A 21,465-nucleotide genomic window follows, 5' to 3' on the forward strand; every position below is an offset into this window, starting at 1 on the left:
AGGGGTCATGTTAATTGTTTATGTGTAAAGAGTGCTCACCACAAACAGGACCGCCCGCGAGGCTGAGGTGGGCATAGTGATATACACTGACCTACAACAACGTAACCGCGTAAGGAGTGGAGGTCGTGTAGCCAGGTCAGGGTAGGAGAGGTCAGAATAGTCATGATACTCGCCAAGGTCTAGGAGTGGAGAAGTCGGATGGTCGTTGTGCGTAGCCGGGGTCCAGGAGTAGAGAAGATGGGAGTCCAAATGCAAGCCGAGGTCAGGGGTCAGAGAAGGCAGTGGTTCGGTACAAGCTGAGGTCAAAGGTAACAGAAAATCAAGGCAGAATGCAAGAGCAACAGCAGGGCAGCAGGATGCGTGAGGCAAGCACTTGAAACATAAACAGAAGTTTATGCTCAGCCAATTTACCTAAGGGCTGGCTGAGCATATAAAGAACAGAGAGCCTGCAGGCAATGAGTCATCACAGGTAGCCTGTGTACTCATAGGCAGGGGCGGAGTGTATGGCAGCTGTGGAGTAATTAATGTTGTTAACCTCGAGTGCCCCTGGTAATGCGACGTCGGTGTGTAGTGGGGACAGGAACGTCCACCGTTGTGTCACAGGACTTGGCGCGGGGGCGGAGCCTAGGTCCGGTCTTGGCAAGAGTACTGTGGAGCTTGCACGCAGCACACGTGCGGCGTCATTTAATGCGTCACGGGACGCATCACGGGGGTGGGACCGAGGTCCAATCCTCACAGTATGTAAGGGACAAGTACATTGGAGCTGCTGAAATACTTCGTTAAAGAGGTGAGTTTTGAAATGGGCCACGAAGGTGGGGAGAGAAGGTGCATGGTGGGTATTGTGAAGTGATTCTACTGTAGCAGCAGCGTTAAGGATAGATTGTAGGGAAGAAAGGTGAGAGTCAGGAAGGACAGGTAGTAGAAGGTTACAATAGTCAAGATGGAAGAAGATTAGGGCACACATTACAGTTTTACAGATCAGTAGAGCAACAGAGGAAGGGTAGCGGGTCTTAGCGACCGTACAGTATGTACTGTATGCGAAAGAAACATGTGACAGCAGTGTAAATTCTGGGGGTTCAAAATTGAGTGTCATCAGCATAGATTTTGAAGCCATTTTAAATTCCCAGCATGAAAAATTGTTAGAAAATGATATCCCCAGAGTACAAACGCAGAATATAAAATGATTCATATCACTAAAAATTACAACAGATGAACTCAACAGTAAAAAAAAAAAACAATTCTAGCCAGCAAGTTGAAGTTGCCTTTGAAGGGTTTTGTGCCTACATTTGAAAAGATATTGAACATCTTAGGATATGAGTCAAGCATGAGAAGTATGAGTCAAGATGTCAGATGACAAAGTGCTATTACTTTCTTATTAAATATAATATAATATACAGATGTAGCAGATGTTATTATCCCCAGTTAATGCAAAAAAAAAGACTGTGTTAAATAACACGTGTGTTTCTCCCTAACCATTGTGTTTAGAAGCATGACTGTTAAGTGCCGCTCCAGCGTTAACACGACACAGTGACTTAACGGGACCAATAACATCTGTTGCTAAATAGGACTCCCGCTTTAGGTGGTACTGCACCGACACACTTTATTCGAGCAAATACCCAGTATGTACCTGGCAGATACCTGGAATGCGCCGCTCCTCACCTCTGACAAGCCCCGTTGCGTTTGCCTTCCCAGCCTGGGTTCATGCCTGGCTGACGGGCGGCTGATCTGTTAAATGATAATGATTAGGATTTAATAGGCTGCAATGCTTCGCGTGTCTACCAGATGGCATAAATTCATGAATTGTAATGCAGTATATATATATATATATACTGTGCAGTATTGCAGCCAGCGGGAATAAAATGCTTCAATCCCTGCCTGGAAAATAACCCAATATACTCGGGCATAAAACAGTCACAAACCTCAATACACCCGGGTATACCCGAATTCGTGGGACTAGCCGAGCTCGAATAAAGTGTGTCGCCAGTGTAGCTTCTTCCCTCCTCGCCATAAACTGTTATGTGTTTGTCTGCGTGTCTGTGTGTCAACGTGGCCGGGCCACGTGGGTATCCCAAACATTCAACAATTCTGCAGAGTAGATAGCATTTACCTCAATAATGGTAGTTTCTTTTCGATTCTTTCTTACTCTCAATTCAGATGACGGGTCGAAGCCGACACCTACCATGGAGACACGGCCTGTTTTCGAAGGAGACGGTAGGGCGCTATTTTTTATTCGTAGCATACAGTTCTAGTAGCCACATTGGTCCAAACCCCTTTTGGCTTGTGATACCTTTGGATAGGTCAACAGAAGAGTTATTTTATAGTTATTGTAAATGTACCTTCAAGAACTTCCAAGAGTCTTCTCGGGAGGTCTGGAATTCTTGTGCATAACTGTAAAGAATTGCCAAGTAGGTATCACAACCTTGTTCTTAATAGAAAGAAATGCAAATCGGCTCTATAATATGCCTGTTATTCATATAAACAGTTTAACCTGCATATACAATACAGTCTCTGGTTTGTCCTAATGGATCGCTAATGACTGTCCCATACACTTTAACTCAGTTATCACATTTATCACACAATTCCCTGAAGTAAAGAAATATGTTTGGAGGCTGCAGCTATATAGTCATCTCTAGCTCAGACCCCAACTATCATTGTGGGGGCATCCTTTTAATTTTCTTCGCTTGTATAATCTTACACACATCAGTTGCCCTCTCTTACTTCAATGGGGAATTTGGGCTGAAAATGGCCTGATATAGAATAACCCCCTAATATAGAATAACACCCTGATATACAGTAGAGTAATCGTCTGGTTTAGAATAATCCCCTGATATACAGTAGAGTAACCATCTGATATAGAATAACCCCCTGATATACAGTAGAGTAACCATCTGATATAGAATAACCCCTTGATATACAGTAGAGTAACCCCCTGATATAGAATAACCCCCTGATATAGAATAACCCCTTGATATAGAATAACCCTCTTGGACTTCAAAAGTATTAGGGGCCGATTCATTGTGTGCTGGTACGGGTTAGCCCACCGGATCCGGCGTTAACTCGCATTCGAGTCGATGATGGATTTGGTGTGCTAACACGTAGCGGTGGATCTACTGATTCATTTCTAAAGAGTACAGATCACCTTTTGACACACATCTGTGATTTATACAGGCTTTAATAGTATATACCCTTCTTACGTAGAGAGATGATGAGAATCAGTGTGGCGTGCAATGAAACAGGTATTGTTGGGGCTTAGGTAAATTTCCTCTATTCACAAAATGTTAGGAACAAAGGAAATATAAAGAAACTTTCTCTGCAGATATTTTAATTGCCATTGCTGTAATTGCTGTATAATGAAGGTAAACGTCTCCATTCATTAGAAGGGTAGAACATACAGCAACAACAAGAAGGGAACACGAAGGAGCTGATAAATACCCGTACATTTTCCAACCCATATTGCACTGACCAACACCTGTTTCTTGGTTCAGTCCTTTTAACCACTAGATAGTTTCCAAAAGGGACAATGACCTCAAGGGCAGCAATATCCTGCTGGCAGCACATGGGCAGGTTAAATCGCCGACTCAGGAGATCACCTCTTCCACCAGAGCAGGTCACTTCCATTGCTACAGTTACAATGCATAATACAGAAGGAATCGTTTAACATCATGGAAAGTGTTCCCCAGACCCACGATTGATGCAGGGTGCCTCATGTTTCACATATTTAGACAGAACACCTACTACCTAGCTCTTCATCAGCACGGCAAATCCATCCAGCCGAGGTTTTGAAATTGGATGGCTGATATAAAAGCTAAAGATGTCCATGCATTAGAGTTGGGCAATATACCCATATGATTACACATACATTTGTGTTACTTGCTATCAGCCATGGGAGGCATTGATGTTTTACAGAGAGAGGGTGACGGGCGGTTTACCCTTTGAGTGCCGGAGTTGCTGCGGCACCAGAGTGGTGATCAGGAGTCCGGTAGAACTTTACACTCGCCCAGTCCTTGGTTTGTCAGTCATTCCCTAAAGGACTTAATACTTGGTTTGTATTTATTTTGATGGATGATGTAGAACCATGACTGACAATGCAAGGATTAGCTGAATACAGAGGCCTAGCCCTGGAGGCTACAAATAAAATAAAAAAAGGCTTCAGCTACATAAGACTAATGTAGAAATGTAAGTGGCAATTAAAATAGTTGTAAAGTTACAAAAAGTCTATGAACTAAAGCTTTTTAGTACAAGAACACCTGAACTCCTGGTCCCGGCTGGTCTTCCTTCACGCAGGGCCACCATCAGGGGAGGACTGTCCTGGTCCTGACGGAGGAAGGGCGCCTGGCTGGCTGACTCCAGAAGTCAGGCCCGGACAGTCCTCCTCCCTCTGCCGAGGTCCTATACCTACTCAACATCCCACTCTTCCCCCTCTACAATCCTCCACCCCCCGTCTCCTTCTATCCCCCACCTCCCCCTTCCATCCTCCACCCCCCCCTTCCACTCCCCACCCCCCTTCCACCCACTTCCATTCCCCACCCCCCTTCCACCCACTTCCATTCCCCAACCCCTGTTCAACAACTCCCTCCACTTCCCCACTTAACCAGTGTGCCGGGGGCCCTGGGTAAGGTACGAGTCTTCGTAAACCTGGTGGTGGATTTGCCTTCATTTCTCAACCTTTTATATTGAAGGTGTCAACAGATCAGTCAATGAAATAGAAACCAAGCTTTGGATTTGTATCACACAGCGGTGTTCAGTACATGCATTTCCTTTTGTCAGTATACGTTTATAAATATTGTCTCCACTATAACTATCCTGTGTATATAGCAATGTAAGTCATTTTAAGCCAACTCTGAGTTGAGTTACAACTCGTCATTATTTCTTTCCGCTGCCTGACTTCTTCTTAATTGTATTGGATATAAGTTCACAGACTCCTCTCATCTGAGTGACCAACCATTTTCTTTCCATCCCTCTCCCCCCCCCCTTTTTTTTGTCAATTTGTACCCTACCCCCTTTTCAGTTTTTTTTTCTTTTGAATGGATAGTGTGCTTGTTACTATAGGACCCAAAACATTTTTGGGTGGGCTTATTCAAAGAGATCAGAATTAAAAAGTAAAAAACAGGACTGGATCTAACCGAGAATACAGTAGCTATGGGGTGGCCAACTCCAGTCCTTGAGGGTCACCAACAGGTCAAGTTTTAAGGATATACCTGCTTCAGCACAGGTGGCTCGAAGACTGAGCCACTGATTGAGCCACCTGTACTGAAGCAGGGATATCCTGAAACCTGACCTGTTGTTGGCCCTCAAGGACTTGAGTTGCCCACTCCTGCAGTAGCTTGGTCAGTTGCCAGCTCTGTGTAGCTGTGGTTTGTACTTGGCGGCAGTTTAATGTAGCAGCTTACTGTAAATGCCGTTTTTTGCTCTGGCAATGTGAGATTTAAAAGCCTGAACTGACAGGCGCTTTACTTTTAATACTGAGAACAGCTTCAAATCAGGTCAGAAAAATGTATATATTTAAGCAACGTATGAGTGCAATTGTCTTCCTTAGAAAGATTCAATCACTCTTGAAGCAACGGTCTTACTTACTTTGAGGAGGTAAGTAGGAATTTAGACCAGGGTAATGCAGTTGATTTTGCAATGGCGTTTGATACGGTTTTACACAAGAGGTTGGTGTACAAAATAAAGCAAATAGGACTCAGTAATAATATATGCACCTGGATTGAAAACTGGTTGAAGGATAGACAACAGAGGGTTGTCATAAATGGAACTTTTTCAGCTTGGGCTAAGGCCGTGAGTGGAGTACCTCAGGGATCGGTACTGGGACTCCTGCTTTTTAACTTATTTATTAATGACCTTGAGGTTGGCATCGAGAGCGAAGTCTCCATCTTTGCTGATACTAAATTGTGTAACATAGTAGAATCAGAGCAGGATGTAATTTCTCTCCAGAAGGACTTGGAGAGACTGGAAACTTGCACAGGTAAATGGCAGATGAGGTTTAATACAGATATATGTAAGGTTATGCATTTGGGAAGCAAGAATAAACAGGCGACTTACAAATTAAATACATTTGGGAGAATCCTTGATGGAGAAGGATTTAGACAGCAGGCTTAGTAATAGTGCCCAAAGTCATGCAGTAGCTGCAAAGGCAAACAAGATCTTATCTTGCATTAAACGGGCAATGGATGGAAGGGAAGTAAACATAATTATGCCCCTTTATAAAGCATTAGTAAGACCACAACTTGAATATGGAGTACAATTTTGGGCACCACTCCTTAGAACAAATATTATGGAACTAGAGAGAGTGCAGAGAAGAGCCACCAAATTAATAAAGGGGGATGAACAATTTTACCTATCAGGAGAGGATAGCTAAATTAGATTTCTTTGCATTAGAAAAGAGGTGTCTAAGAGGGGATATGATAAATATATACAAATATATTAGAGGGCAGTACAATGAGCTTTCAAAAGAACTATTCATCCCAAGGGCAGCACAAAGGACTCTGAGCCATCCCTTAAGGTTGGAGGAAAGGAGATTTCACCAGCAACAAAGGAAAGGGTTCTTTACAGTAAGGGCAGTTCAAATGTGGAATTCAGTACCCATGGAGATTGTGATGGCAGATACAAGAGATTTGTTCAAAAAAAGGTTGGTAATCTTTTTAGAAAGGAAAGGTATACAGGGATATACCAAATAAGTATACATGGGAAGGATGTTGATCCAGGGAGTAATCTAATTGCCAATTCTTGGAGTCAGAAAGGAATTTATTTTCCCCCTTATGAGATATCAGTGGATGATATGTCACTGGGGTTTTTTGTTTGCGTTTCTCTGGCTCAATAAGTAAGTTTAGATTTAGGATAAAGTATCTGTCGTCTAAATTTAGCATAGGTTGAACTTGATGGACATATTTCTTTTTTCAACTTCATCTACTAGGTAACTGTAACTTTTATTTCACGAAAAACGAAATTAAATGGCTTCTTGTCGGGTAACACTGGATTCAGATCAGCTACTTATGTTTATCTGTTTGTCGAATGATGGCATAAATTACTTTGCAAACAAAGTAACAAAGATAAGCTGACAATTCCAATGCCTGTGCCATTACCAAAATACATCTGTTACAGATTGTGAAACCCTCCAAATCATGTGTTTATTATAAGAATGTTAGAAGTTGAAAAAAATTATATAAAATAAAAATACTGTGAACTAAATGTATTCTGTTAAACATGCCACTGTCCTTGGGTCACATTTGGTAGGACAACCCCTTTAAAGGAGCAATCCAAACCATTGATTTTTTTTTGTGGAAAAGTTTTATTGTTATTTATAGCATCGATGTAGGGGTCTCCAGAGATGTACCCCATTAATTTCAGCTCTGGGGACACCCGCTTTTGGATATACTTACCTTTGTAGTAGGTGCCTGTAGCTGCACCGACTGAGTTAGCTGGGCTTTAAAGTTTCCACGTCACATGGGCCAATAGGAAGCCACACCGATGATGTCACAGCTTCCTATTGGCTCGCAGGGCTCGGGAGGTTTGACAGTGGTTTGAAACGGGATCTTTGGAGCTGAACCATGTTAATTTCAGCTTCGGGGACACCCTGCTTACCGAGATACCTTGGATGGGTGTGCCGGTATCATGTGGGACAATAGGAAGCCTCAAGGGATTTTTATTGACTTGTGGAACATTTAAGCCGCCATTACAATAACCCCAACTTGCCTAGCTGGAGCTGCTACCAGCACCCTCTACAGAGGTATCTTGGGAAGCAGTGCGTCCCCAAAGCTGAAATTAACACAGATCAGCTCCGGAGACCCCCTGCTTCAAACCTATTAAAAAAACACACAAAAGTATCACCAGTTCTGCTGCTTTCAATCTTTCATCCTGATTCCAAAACTGAACACTGGCTAAAGCTGTTTCTAAGTTGCAACCCAAAGTGTACAATGCAAAATTTGTGAAAAGTTGAGATCAAAATTGTATGTTGTTATTATGAGTGTCTTGGATTGCCAGAAAGGGTTGCAACGTGTAGCTCTTTCATACATTGTAGACCCATAAGCAACAGGTTAAAAGAATTGTTATAATTCATCGAATATATTGGGTAATTTATTAGGTAAGCGTTGCTATGGCATACCATTAGAACAATGTCTAAAGGGCAAAGCTTTAAGGATATCTTTTATTGGACGCTTGCTATATATTTAACCCTAAATACCCATCTTCCATTTTCAGACATCACGGCACCTACACTCTGGATCAAGCATCTAGTTATCAAAGACGCCAAATTAAATAGTTCTAGCATGAGAAACTCAGGTACGTGTATGTGGTTTCCTGTTATCTAATTCTTCCTTGATCCCTGATCTGAAATTAGGGGCATTGATTACTTTCTCTTGTGGGTAACCTGTTTTTTTTTTCCCACACATGTAAGCATAGAGGGCTCTTTCCATGTTCTCAGCACCATCAGCTGAGACATTCTGTACATTCTGATCTTGCCCATCACATTCCCCCTTTGTCAGGAGATATTGACAGAGTTAGTTGATCCAATTTGTTACACAACAGGGGGGGCATCATATAAAACATCCAGGACTCCATTACCTGTTTTTTCCTACCACCTCCCCTTATAAACTCATAGTAACAACCGCTCCATCACTAAAGAGACGTATCCGGAAGTGGCGGGTCCTCCCTGTTTGGTTCGCAGTTAGCACTTCGGTGGAGCACTGATAGCGAAACGCCCCCTAGAAAACTAACAAACCCAGGGGACATACATGAGTAGGGCCCTCAGGGTGCCACCCTTCGTGATTTGTGCTCCAAAATTTAGACTAACATCCCCCCACATATTGTGGGAGAATGGAACATTATAGAAAGCTGTTTTTACATTTGAGGGTGATGCGGGTGGTGGTCAGTGTAACCAAGACTACAGCCAGAGCCAATCAGAGTTCTTGATTCCTTAAATCAGGGGTGCTCAACTCCAGTCCTCACGCCCCCCCCCCCCCCCCCCAACAGATCAGGTTTTCAGGATAGCCCTGCTTCAGAACAGGTAGCTCAATCAGAAGCTCAGTCAAAGAAGCAGGGACTGATTGAGCCACCTGTGCTGAAGCTGGTATATCCATTAAACCCGACCTGCTGGGCGGGCTTGAGGACTCGAGTTGAGTGCTCCTGCCTTAAATGATAAGCTAATACATCCTGTAGCTTTAACGAAATGGAGCATTCTGATTGGTTACTTTTTTTTAATATAGATTGTGTGTTATACATGAAAGTAGGTAACCAGCTTAGAGCTAACTAATGCATAATTACGTGGCTTTCCCCCACCCACTATTCCTGTGAAATATGGACATGTTACATTCTATGTTAAAAGGGGACACAATGCTGGCACTCTTTCCACAATTACTGTATGAGATAACAGACCCCCTAAATAGATACTAATGGGGTTCTTCTACTATTGCTGGATGGTGGCACTTCCAAGCAATTTCTATCAATATGATGGATGTGGAAGAGGTGTTCCCCATTAAAAATGATGTTTAGGTCTTAGCAACAATGTATTGAGCTCTCCAGGTGAAGCATTTAACGGCCAAAATGGACCTTCTTTTTGATTTAATGCTTAAAGGCAAACAGTATCCCTTTGCAGATAAAATCTTAAATTAAGCTTTCTAACAGGAGTTCTAAATAAAAAATATTTGTCTATTTTTCGTACGAGGCAGCCATCTTGGTTTTGTGATGCATTGAGATTCAGCATTAACCCCTCGGGTTTCAGAACACATTCTGTCCATTTCCGCCTCTTCTTTTTCACCTCGTATTGCAGACAGTAGCACAGGAAAGGGACAGGTTTGTGTGAAACCTGAGTGATTGGTGATAACCCACAGTTCAGGAAACCATCGTTACTGTAAGTTGAACGCAGCACGCAGACTTTGATTTACTCAACAGTGATAAGTTCACCATTTAGGTTCATTCAAGTTATTGGGCCTGAAGGTGCGCTAAAGCTCATCACTGGCTGAGGACTTTAGTTGTGTATCCCCGATATAAGGAATCAAGGACTCTGATTGGCTCTGGCTGTAGTCTTGGTTACACTGCCCACCACCCACATCACGGTGGTAAAACATCTTTCTATAATGTCTATAGTGTCGAAGACTGAGCCACCTGTGCTGAAGCAGGTATATCCTGAAAACCTGACCTGGTAGTCCTTCACTGGAGTTGCTAACCCCTACCCTATCACCTTTTAGCCATTGGTAGGCCTACTGGTATAATTTTGCCCAAACTCTGCATGTTATTATAACCACTAAGGATGATCAAGCTCGGAGTCAAATGTACTGGCACCAGTATCGTGTCTGTAATTTGACAGACCTGTGTTAAGAGGATAGCGAAGGAGTAGAGGTTTTGGCCTGAGATTTTTCCCAGACTGCCAGTCACACACCCATAAATAATACTCAAGTAGGGGCCAGTTAATCCATTTTATGAAAAGGTGCAAAGTATACAAGATGAGGAGGGGGGAGAGAACACAAGCCAATAATCGGCATGTATCCATTGGTGCTACTTGGTGCTAAAACCATATGTGGCTGTAAAAATAAATGAGGAGCTCTTGGCAGGACGTGGATAAATGACTGCTAAGGAATTTGGTCTCCCCTTGTCCTCCCCCCCTCCTCCTCCTCCTACCTGACCGAGAAATAAAGAAAACAAATTGCTTAAGGAGTGTCACAAACCAAAACCTTAGAGACCGCGGGGAAAAGGAACCCAGAGGAGAGTAAAGAATACACCATTTTTATATTTTTATGATGCCAATCCCTTTCGAAAAAATTAATGTGCCGTAACATGATGTGAAATAGGGCGTGATAAAGCAATTCTGTGAGTCTACATCTTTTTGTGTCAGGAACAGAGACCATTCAGTATGCAGTGTGGCCACTTCTCCAAGTCAGGGCAGCTTGGAGCTCACAGCTTCCCTGACAGAGATGAAGCTTCACAGCACAGCTGGTGACCTATAATATATTACAGGGGAACCCTAAAATGCACAGCTTCTAACTCTAATGCTCAGTGTCCGGGCCCGGGGCAGCACATTTTCCATTTGTTTCTCATTTTCCCCCGTATACAGCTCTTTCCCCCACTGATTGCCAGGGGAGAGCGTGGGGCCTCTGTAATGGACTCTTACCTTCTCCTTCGCACCGCCCTCCTCCTTCTGTAGCATTAACATCACATAGTGACGCGTTGCCCTGACAACGTGATGTCACATGGTGTCGCATTGTCATGGGAATGCATCGTCACGTGACGTTGCAGCGACATGGGGGAGGGGTCGGCAAAAAGGTCAGTGCCTATGGCAGTGTCAGTCAGTGGTGTCAGTCAGTCAGGGCGACACCATTTTAAATCTGTACTGTATCGTGTCTCTTGTAAAGTGCCAAGTACAGCTGTAGGCGATATATATATATATATATCAAATGGAAATTACTGTGTGCTCATTTGCATATCTTAGACAGGTCTGCAACCCCGCCTTTCAACATTATCACACAGCACTTCCATTGCAGCAAGGGATTCTGGGAAATGACATGCAAATGAGCACACAGTGCCACCTTTTGCTTCAAATCCATTTTCACATGGACCCGTATAAGCTTAGGCTATACTTATAGTGCCAGCGACGTCAGGCTACGGGCACTGGAAAAATCTAATTGAGATGACTTCCAGCGATCGCGGCCAAGCCATCGCGCCGTCGCGTTGCTGTCGCCGGCACTATAAGCGCAGCCTTATGCTTGCTGCATTGCACAGCTTTTCAGCACAGCCTGGGTTAAGATGCAGAACCTGTAAACCTACCCACAGACAGCTATTTCAACCTTTTGGGTCTCATAGTATGAGGCTGGTTATACTGGCTTTGCAATATGAAGCTTGGATAGGTTTCAACCACACATTAGTTAAGTTATGGTGGGTAAAAAAAGTGACAAAACCCTCCACCGTAAAGCATATAGCAAATGGAAATATTACTGGGTGCTCATTTGCATGTCTTAGACAGGTCTGCAACCCTGCCTTTCACATCACATATATGTGTATCTATATATCAATACATTCTCCAGCCATTAAGGAATCCCAAAAACCTAACGCACCCTCTAACTATAATATTATAGCTTTGCTTATACTTTAGAAAATCACGTAACGTGACATAGGGCAGACGGCATTCGTGTAATTCACAGTTACATGAATTCGCATAGATTAAACCCCAGTGAAGAAACGTAAATATTTATTTTTTTTAAAGATGATGCGATCTGTTAAAAATATAACCCATTCCTTTCTTTTTATAGGTTATATAGATGTACACCATAAACCTTTGAAATGTTGAATCTTAAAAGCCTCTCTATAGTGTTCAAAGGGTTAATGCTCTCTGGCTTTTAAACAGAGCACCTCCAGATTTTCAAGCCACTTCGACTACTATTTATATACCATTGAATAGTACGGAAAATCTGTGCAATGTTGCAATAATATGTTGCAGTGTGCGGTGACACTTTCACAGTGGCATAGGTCACATCTGTATGGGTCACTTGTAAATACCCGCCCCGTGGTGAAATAGAAAAGGCTTATTTATTCCCAACTTTCAGCCTGTCAATCTATCTCTTGACTGTCTTGCAGCTCACTGCCTTACTAAAGAATGAGCCTTCATATAAACTCACGATGCAGCAAGTAATGACCTAATGCATTACATGTGTTTACTTAGATTAAAAAAAACACTTTTTTTTTTATACACAGCACACGCAGAAATATTAACATTTCCAGACTCATCTGTCAACTGCTTCTGCTGCAAGGAGCAGTATTTTATGTTGAGCCTAAACTGAGAGATAACCAACAAAGACATGCTGTTGTAGTGTTCACCGTCTAAGAGTCAGGTTTGTACATTAAGTTTGAAGTGTAGTCACTAGTCAAAGTGCCTGAAAAAGGAGCGATAATGTGGACACAGCTGTTCGTGCCTCATTTTGAAGGAGAGAGGCTTTTTAAAGTAGATAATTAAAAATGGTAGTGGAAGTGTAGGTGGTTCTCTGGAAGGGTGGTTCTCTGGAAGGGTGGCTCTCTGGAAGGGTGGCTCTCTGGAAGGGTGGCTCTCTGGAAGAGTGGCTCTCTGGAAGGGTGGTTCTCTGGAAGGGTAGCTCTCTGGAAGGGTGGTTCTCTGGTAGGGTGGCTCTCTGGAAGGGTGGCTCTCTGGAAGGGTGGCTCTCTGGAAGGGTGGCTCTCTGGACGGGTGGCTCTCTGTGCCATCTCTCTTAATGGTTCTTCTCAGGGACTGCCAGACACACCAATGCTAGTACCATCACAATTGGACCACTAAGTATGGTGCGCCACACCTATACATTTGCCAGTGAGCATCCGTGACTGTGGTTGAGTGCAGAGATGTGCATGTCTTTAACATTAACAGTCACTTACTTCCCCCTATTCAACATACTAATACATTATTAACTTATAGCTAGCTATACTATGTACAGTATGAACGACATTGCCACATAAGAATATTGTAGCAATTTCACAAGCTAATGACCCTTTTTGTCAAATGATAAAACAATATATTCTTTACTTCTAAAATCCATTTTTTTTAATTTGCTTAGATGATTATAAGGTGGTATATAAAAGGGGGCCACAACAATGAGGTTTTCTGCATGGTCAACTCTTAGGCCTGTACTCAGTATGCTGGGAAGATGTCTTCTCTGCGTTGGCCAAGAGATCTGCACATAGAACTAAGGGGGAGATTCACTGCAGGTTAACACACACGATCTGGGGTTAACTGCCATTGACTTCAATAGGTAGATCGAGTGTCCTGATCCGCAATGAACTGAAGTGAATCTCCCCCATAAATGTTCTGCCGCACACCGCAGTCTGCTGCACAGCACATGGAATAGGGGTCCAAGAGATTATCCTGCAACAAGCCTCTTTGCTATGGGTACACATAAGGGGCATGATCTGATCCAAGTAATACTTCCACCACTGTAAATTGCCATGTGATTTTACGTTAACTTTAATGCAAATGAGCTCATTGGAAAATCACAAAGCAGGTGGTTTGTAAGCAAGGAAATCATTAGAAAAGCCGACCTTGAGTGTGTCTAAATGTTTGTGCTCCATAATCTTTGATGTTTGAGAAAAAATAATATTATACCATTTGATTACATTGGTGTGCAGTGCCCCCCTTATCCTATCAGGAACTCTTAGTAAAGCATTTGCCTAGTTAAATCGTACACTGTCATAGCTTTTGCTTATTTTCTCACCCCCTCTGACACAGCACGATGGTTCATTTGGTGATAATAAAATGTGAACTTTTATGTTAAAGAAAATCAAAATCAGGGCAGCCATGTTTAATGTAGTCCACCAAAAAAAGTGCATATGAATGTTTTTATTTATTTTTATTTTTTTTAGAAAAAAGGGCAAGAGTGTAATTAACACATTAATTGGACAGGTATTTAAAACGGTCTTTACCAGGACTGAGACTGAATACACCTTTTAACACATAAAAGCTAATAGGCAACCCAGGTATGTCATAGTGTTTGAGTAATGTGTATAAATTGGCTTGAAAATGTATATAGGCCATATCCAGACAACTTTGTCCTTTCATTTAGAGCTTTCATAACTCACCGGCACTCTCCTTTTATGGATACAAGGGGACAAGTCACTCTAAATATGTTCCCCATGTCTCATAACTAATTCATTCTGTCTGAGCAGTAGAAGTTTTCTCCAGTTACAATAATGACGCCAAGTGAGGGGTTGGCAGCATGATTACAGGACAGGGCCAAGACAGGCTTTTTAAGGGCTGTACTTGTTTGTCATGGAGCCAAAAATGTGGCTGAAGTGTAGAAAAGCTACTATGCCAAAGCAGGAACACTATGGGTGCTAAGTACAGCATCGCCAGCCTGGATCCATGTCATTGTGAGACTTTGCATTCTAACTGTAATCCCAGTGCATTCTGGGTAGTAAAAGTCCTGGACTTTAGTCTCACGATGACATAGAGCCAGGTTGGCGATGTTTTATGTATCCAGCTCAGAAGACAGCCAGAGTGTTCCAGAAAAGACTTTACGTGTGCCATGTAGCGTAGGTGTCACTTTGTTTTAATGTATAAAAGTACTGAGTCAATATTTGTACCTTTTAGTGCCATTTACAAAAGCAATCACATGCTGTATACGCGGGGTATATAATATACGTGGGATATATATAGCATATACATGGGGTATATATACCGTATACATGGGGTATATAATACACGTGGGGTATATATACTGTATACATGGGGTATATAATATACGTGGGGTATATATACTGTATACATGGGGTATATAATATACGTGGGGTATATATACTGTATACATGGGGTGGTAAATGGAATAAGAAGCGGGATTCAGGGAGATATTATTTACTGCACACATTATAGGATATATATATATATATATTTCCTGCTGTCCAGTTTACTTTCTTTGTTGCTGTCATTTAACTCATTGGCAGACATAGGGGCTGAAATATTTAGTTTTGCCATGGAGACACCTCTCTCTAGTGTTTAAATAGCCAGGTAAAAGTACTTGGGTATAAATATATATATATATATAAAACAAAAAAAGAAATATCTGCGCGTGGAGGCGCCTCTAATAACCTGCGGCCACTGCGAGCCACTGATCACAGCCCCCAGAGAGACGCCGCCATGCGTGGGGAAACTCCAAATGGAGAACTGTGGTGAGTGTGAGCCACCAAGCGTTGTCCCCAGTGAGACACTGCCACACGCGGGAAAAGGTCAGTTTGAGACAGAGTGCTGCCCCAGTGAGACACTTATATATTTATATATCTATATCACTCAAACCCACGGATCAGAGTAAAAGAAGACGCAGCACATCAGAAATAAGTGATCAAAACACGGTGCATTCAACAACAAATCCAACGTCTCGGCCCTAAACTAGAACCTTCATCAGGGTCGAGCTTACACATGGACGACCAAACACCAAATATATCAATCCCATACCCGGTAGTGAACCCGGGGCTGTGAAGACCACGAAACGCAGGGGTCACGCACGCTCACCACTGTTGGTTGCAAAGCAAAAATTGTAAACAAAAGCAGTGCACAGTAAGAGAGATGGGGGGAAATTGGACTCTGGTCTTCATTCTATTAGCACGTGATGCGTTCCGTGATATTCACAGTATGAGACGTGGAACTGTGCAGAGACGTGGAACTGTGCAGAGTGTAGCCTTGGTGGCACCTTTATTTTGTGCAGTTGTGAGCTTTCCCTTTTGCCTTCACTTTAATTTACTCCATGCTTCATTTATTGTGAAATCCCTTTGTGTTTAAAATGCAGTCCTGTTGGTTCTCATGGTATCTATTTATTTGATCTATTTATTGTTGGTTGTGTGCTTTTGGCTTTTTTAGTTTTCACCTTGATTAGTTCCACTGTAAAATCCACTAGTGATACAATATTTTCTGTGTTGTACAGCCACTTGCACTACAGTAAACAAAGGGTGCAACATTCGTAATCTGCAAGACATCCTATAGTTGAGTTTTTTTATTGCATAATACAGCATACCGAGTGCCACATTTTGGGAACATTGTGCTCGGTTTCCTTTACCATGCACCCTTTCCCTAATTTCCGTGACTATACAAGATTATGGATGGGAGATAGTTTGAAATTGTGCTGCCTTACATATGAACAATACGGAGCTATAGATATTGGGGAGTGGGCTCCTAGGTGGTGGTTATTGTGAATTTTAGAAGAATTTAGTAACTCATCCCATGATATTACTTTCAATGTGATGCTGTTTATGTCATCGAAAAAATGGTAAAATCCCCTGAATTAAAAAAAGAAAAGAAAATAACATGTCTTTTCCTTACCTTTGGAAAGGCCATTCATCTACAATGTAAGTGGGCGGAAGACCCTGCTGTCTGGGATAGAGCAACATGGCCGATAGAACCAGCCGAAGCTTTAATTTCAGTCTGATTATGTTACTGCCCTTACTTGAATTCTGGGAGAAAAAGTAGAGACCTGTCGTAACCCAGTTGTGAGCAAGACTATTGAATCAATGCATAGCCAACGTTATTTCACATTTTCTTGCACAATGATGTGAATTTTAGCACGTTCTCTTGCGATACGAAATTCAATACAATGGAGCCGCAAGTAGCGAATCCATGTGATACAGCGCACAATAACAGCTGCAATAACGTTGGCTACATCTGTAAATCTCAGCACTAGCTCAGTCTTCTTTGTCCTTCTGCAGAAAAAGTGAATTCGTGTGACCAAGAGAGGCAAAGTGCTCTAGAGGAGGCGAAACAGAACCCACGAGAGGGAATCGTTATACCGGAGTGTTCCCCAGGGGGACTTTACAAACCTGTGCAGTGCCACCAGTCCACTGGCTACTGCTGGTGTGTGTTAGTAGATACAGGTCGTCCTTTACCTGGAACATCTACACGGTAAGACATGCTTCAGTTGGGTTCCAAGAACAGGGACAGAACCCTCTATTTCACCTTTCTCATAGCTCTCATGGAACCTTTCTTATAAGTGTCGGAATCTGTATTTCAATTATCTAGACTCAAAAAGAAATGATCAATAATACTGTATACTTTAGTCATCTTCGATACAAATGTACTTTTATTCATTAACATAATTACAATACATTACACCGTTTTTACTTATTATATGATGGCTGCCTTACCTATTATTTTCCCAAAAATTGAATAGTTTATAGTTTGTATGTTTATAAATAATCATTTATATTTATCATTTTAAATAGTATTGCAATTCTTTTTTTTTTTTTTTTTCATTGCACTTTTCTCTGGTTTGTAATTATTGAAAACCACGAATACATTATTTAAAAAAATTAAATGAAAAAAAATAGACTTTGTTTGACTGCATTGGTCTTTATATTGGTCTGGGAATCTAGATTTTTGTTTCTCAAGACAGTATTCCTGTGACCAATTACTACCTGTAAAATCAAGGTACGCTGTTACTCTAAGAGCGGAGCTATACCATCCACCTAATCACTGAAAGAATACCGAGTAAATTATAGATCGAGTCTATCTCAGAATATATTGTTAATAGCGCTACCAATCCTCCACTGACCTCACGGTTTTAATAATTACAGTGATATATGTTTTATGTTTGATTGAATAAATGCCAAGTTTTAATATTATAGCGTTGTGTTCCCTGAAAGAGCTTCTTTCTTTTGAGCGTATACTGCACATCTAGGCACCTTTTTTTTAATCTGTTTCCAGCTTTGTCAAGTGATGAGTATTAAAGTTGTAACGCAGGTAAATCTCTGATAATAAATATCTGAGCCCAATCTGTGTTAACAACCATTGACATTAATATCAGCTAACACCGATCGAACACAGATGCCGGATGTTATCATAGCTGCAGTAATGCCCTCACCATGAGCCTTAAAAGCTGTAGTTGTTATAAGCACCTTTGACATACAGATGCAGCGGCCGTTATTTTATGGCATCACGGCGCCGTTTTCGTGTGCGTTGCTGTACTCCACGCGGCATGAACGCGGCCAATCGCCCCAGGCACCCGCACTTATCGCGGTAGCTTTGTTTGAATTTTATGGATTGTGTGCAATTATATGCAATGAAATTAATGAATTGTAATGTGTACAGTACTGTGCTACTGTGTCAATTTCAGGTGTTTATAAGCCAGGACACTAAAATGCCATTTTATGCACTCGCATCTTAAGGCGGTACGGTTGGAAGTAATCCCGTGCCATCAAATGGGTATTCCGAGGTATAAACCGCGTGATTTCGTAAAATTATGGCCGTTGCATCTGTAGTATCCAGCTTGGATTTGCCCCAAACCATTTTGAACACCCTCTCCCTGTGAACATGGAGGTCATCATGAAGGTTTGGTTCTCTTAGGCAGTTTAGAAGGACCATCTGACATTAGAGGCAGGTAGGGTGGGTTTAATACAGAATTTAGTAATTATCACTTAAGAGAAAATATTTTAAACAACACCAAATGTAAGTGAGAAAATCCTTATATCATTTTTTTATAGTTTAAAAAGTAGGTTGTTTTACTTTTGATGAAGTATAAGCCTGCAATGCAGTTGTAAGGTTGTTATAACGTAATCACTCTTTTACATTTCAATTCCCTGTAGCTATGAGACCCCGGCGTGTGAAAGTGACGCGAGGTGGAAAAGTACAGATACCGAAGATCCATTTAAGGACAGAGAATTGCCAGGTTGGAAATCCTTTCTTTTGTACAGTACTGTACATTATTGCACATGCACAAGTTATTACTGAGTAATGTTGGGTTTCTATGGAACAGAGTTTTAAATATAAGGGTAAAAGGGGACGATAGACAGCACTCTGATAGTGTTAAATTTATGCAATTGCAGGGTGCACGGAACAAAAGGGGACCCTTATTCCCTTGTATAGTACTAACAAATCTACGTAAGTACCAGCACTCACTGTCTAATAGCTAAATGATGAAAACAGTTGTAATGCAGAATAAACATTTAATAATAAAACGAACCAGAAATAAATCAAATGTGTTTGCAGAAACCAGTATCACAAATGGGCATGTCACAAAGTGAGGGGTGGGGGGGGGGGGGGGTGGGAGGGGGAGGGTAAAGGAAAAGGGGAAAAAACATGAAATACAAGGAATATACACAAAAAACGGAGAACGGAAAGTATGCTAGGGGGGGCGACGTTTCGAGGGACTACCTCTTCATCTGGCCCATTCCCCCTGGTCCAAAAGGTCCCAGAGGTACTTCCCTAAGCCTCCCTTCCCCTATAACTGGTCAAATCAGACACCCCTGAAAATAGATAGCAAACATACAGTGTAGGCTAAATACAGATAAACAGCTAATAGCAGGGCAGCAAGAATCCACTAAAGTCAATGCCAGTAGTTCAAGTACCACAAGAAACTGTGGGCAATGGCACAGTAAAGGCTGAACACAGCTTGCAAGAAAGCAGCTTGCAAAGAAGCACCAGGAGTCCACAACAGTGAATGAAAGGTTAATGGGAATAGCAAATGAAGACAGTAATCAAACCCTCTGTGAGCACTCCACACGAGCACAAGGAGCAGAGCCACAGAGGGTTTGATTACTGTCTTCATTTGCTATTCCCATTAACCTTTCATTCACTGTTGTGGACTCCTGGTGCTTCTTTGCAAGCTGCTTTCTTGCAAGCTGTGTTCAGCCTTTACTGTGCCATTGCCCACAGTTTCTTGTGGTACTTGAACTACTGGCATTGACTTGAGTGGATTCGTGCTGCCCTGCTATTAGCTGTTTAGCTGTATTTAGCCTACACTGTATGTTTGCTATCTATTTTCAGGGGTGTCTGATTTGACTAGTTATAGGGGAAGGGAGGCTTAGGGAAGTACCTCTGGGACCTTTTGGACCAGGGGGAATGGGCCAGATGAAGAGGTAGTCCCTCGAAACGTCGCCCCCCTAGCATACTTTCCGTTCTCCTTTTTTTGTGTATATTCCTTGTGTTTCATGTTTTTTCCCCTTTTCCTTTCCCCCCCCCACCCCTCACTTTGTGACATGCCCATTTGTGATACTGGTTTCTGCAAACACATTTGATTTATTTCTGGTTCGTTTTATTATTAAATGTTTATTCTGCATTACAACTGTTTTCATCATTTAGCTATTAGACAGTGAGTGCTGGTACTTACGTAGATTTGTTAGAGTTTTAAATAGATTTTCTGCACTCTTGCTAGAAATTGTAGCAAACAGTGTAAAGTTTGTATCCTTTCAAAGTCCCGGACTCGCTTTTAAACCCGGCTTATCTGTATTCCATTTTCTATTCCTGAATCACAAATCCCTCTGAAAGGAACTGAATAAAATGCATCAGAACATAAGCCTAGCTCTTAATGTATGTTGGAGGGAACTGCTGTGTTATCTTCTTCGTTGTTAAATATCTCCTTTGAAATATATAACTTCACGTTATTTAAGTTGTATCTAAACTTGGCGTTACTCCCATCCGGACATTCAAACAGGGTTGCTGCGGTGTCTGATGAGTGTAAAACGCTCCTCTCTGCCTCCCCTATTTCAGGTCTGGATAGGAGTAACGCCAAGACTGACATGATGTCCCGTTTTTGGGTGATAACGCGAGGTTATGCAAGAATAACTTCCCATTAAGCTTACGCTAATGGCATGTAGGTCGGATGTTATTTTTGCACTTAATTTGTTTTAGGATCCCATGCTCCCGTGATAAGGAGATAACGCATGCGTTATCATTGATTTCAATGGCGCCGCGGTAATAACACGGTAGCATTAACACGTCACATTAACGGGAGTAGTAACATTCGCAGTAGTAAATCAGTTGCTTGAGATCTATGCAGGAGGTTACAATGAAAGGGATGATGTGGTTGAAATAATTTATGTCTGGCATCATTTTCTTAGCATACTGGCCGTGATATAAAACCATAAGAGTTGGCTTCCCCCCGCTTAGCAGTGAGGATAAAATAAATATAACCAGAAACCTTTATATCAATAGGATAAATTGAGCGGCTACATAATTACTGGCAGTAACACACACACACACACATATATATATACACACCCCCACACACAAATATATATATA

General features: G+C 41.9%; 1 protein-coding gene across 3 annotated transcripts in view; it reads left to right on the forward strand.

Annotated features, from left to right (window-relative positions):
* The window catches only part of SMOC1 (SPARC related modular calcium binding 1), a 137,446-nt gene that overhangs the window by 99,961 nt on the left and 16,020 nt on the right, over positions 1-21,465 (forward strand). For 2 of the 3 annotated variants that reach the window (XM_075614189.1, XM_075614191.1), the window contains exons 6-9: positions 2,122-2,211; positions 8,197-8,277; positions 17,158-17,350; positions 19,030-19,112. In XM_075614189.1, coding sequence (XP_075470304.1) covers positions 2,122-2,211; positions 8,197-8,277; positions 17,158-17,350; positions 19,030-19,112 — 447 coding nt within the window. The remainder of the gene's footprint in view (positions 1-2,121; positions 2,212-8,196; positions 8,278-17,157; positions 17,351-19,029; positions 19,113-21,465) is intronic. The other variant, XM_075614190.1, reaches the window with a different exon arrangement.

The sequence above is a fragment of the Ascaphus truei genome, chromosome 9 (genome assembly GCF_040206685.1).
Source record: "Ascaphus truei isolate aAscTru1 chromosome 9, aAscTru1.hap1, whole genome shotgun sequence".
Taxonomy (NCBI): Eukaryota; Metazoa; Chordata; class Amphibia; order Anura; family Ascaphidae; genus Ascaphus; species Ascaphus truei.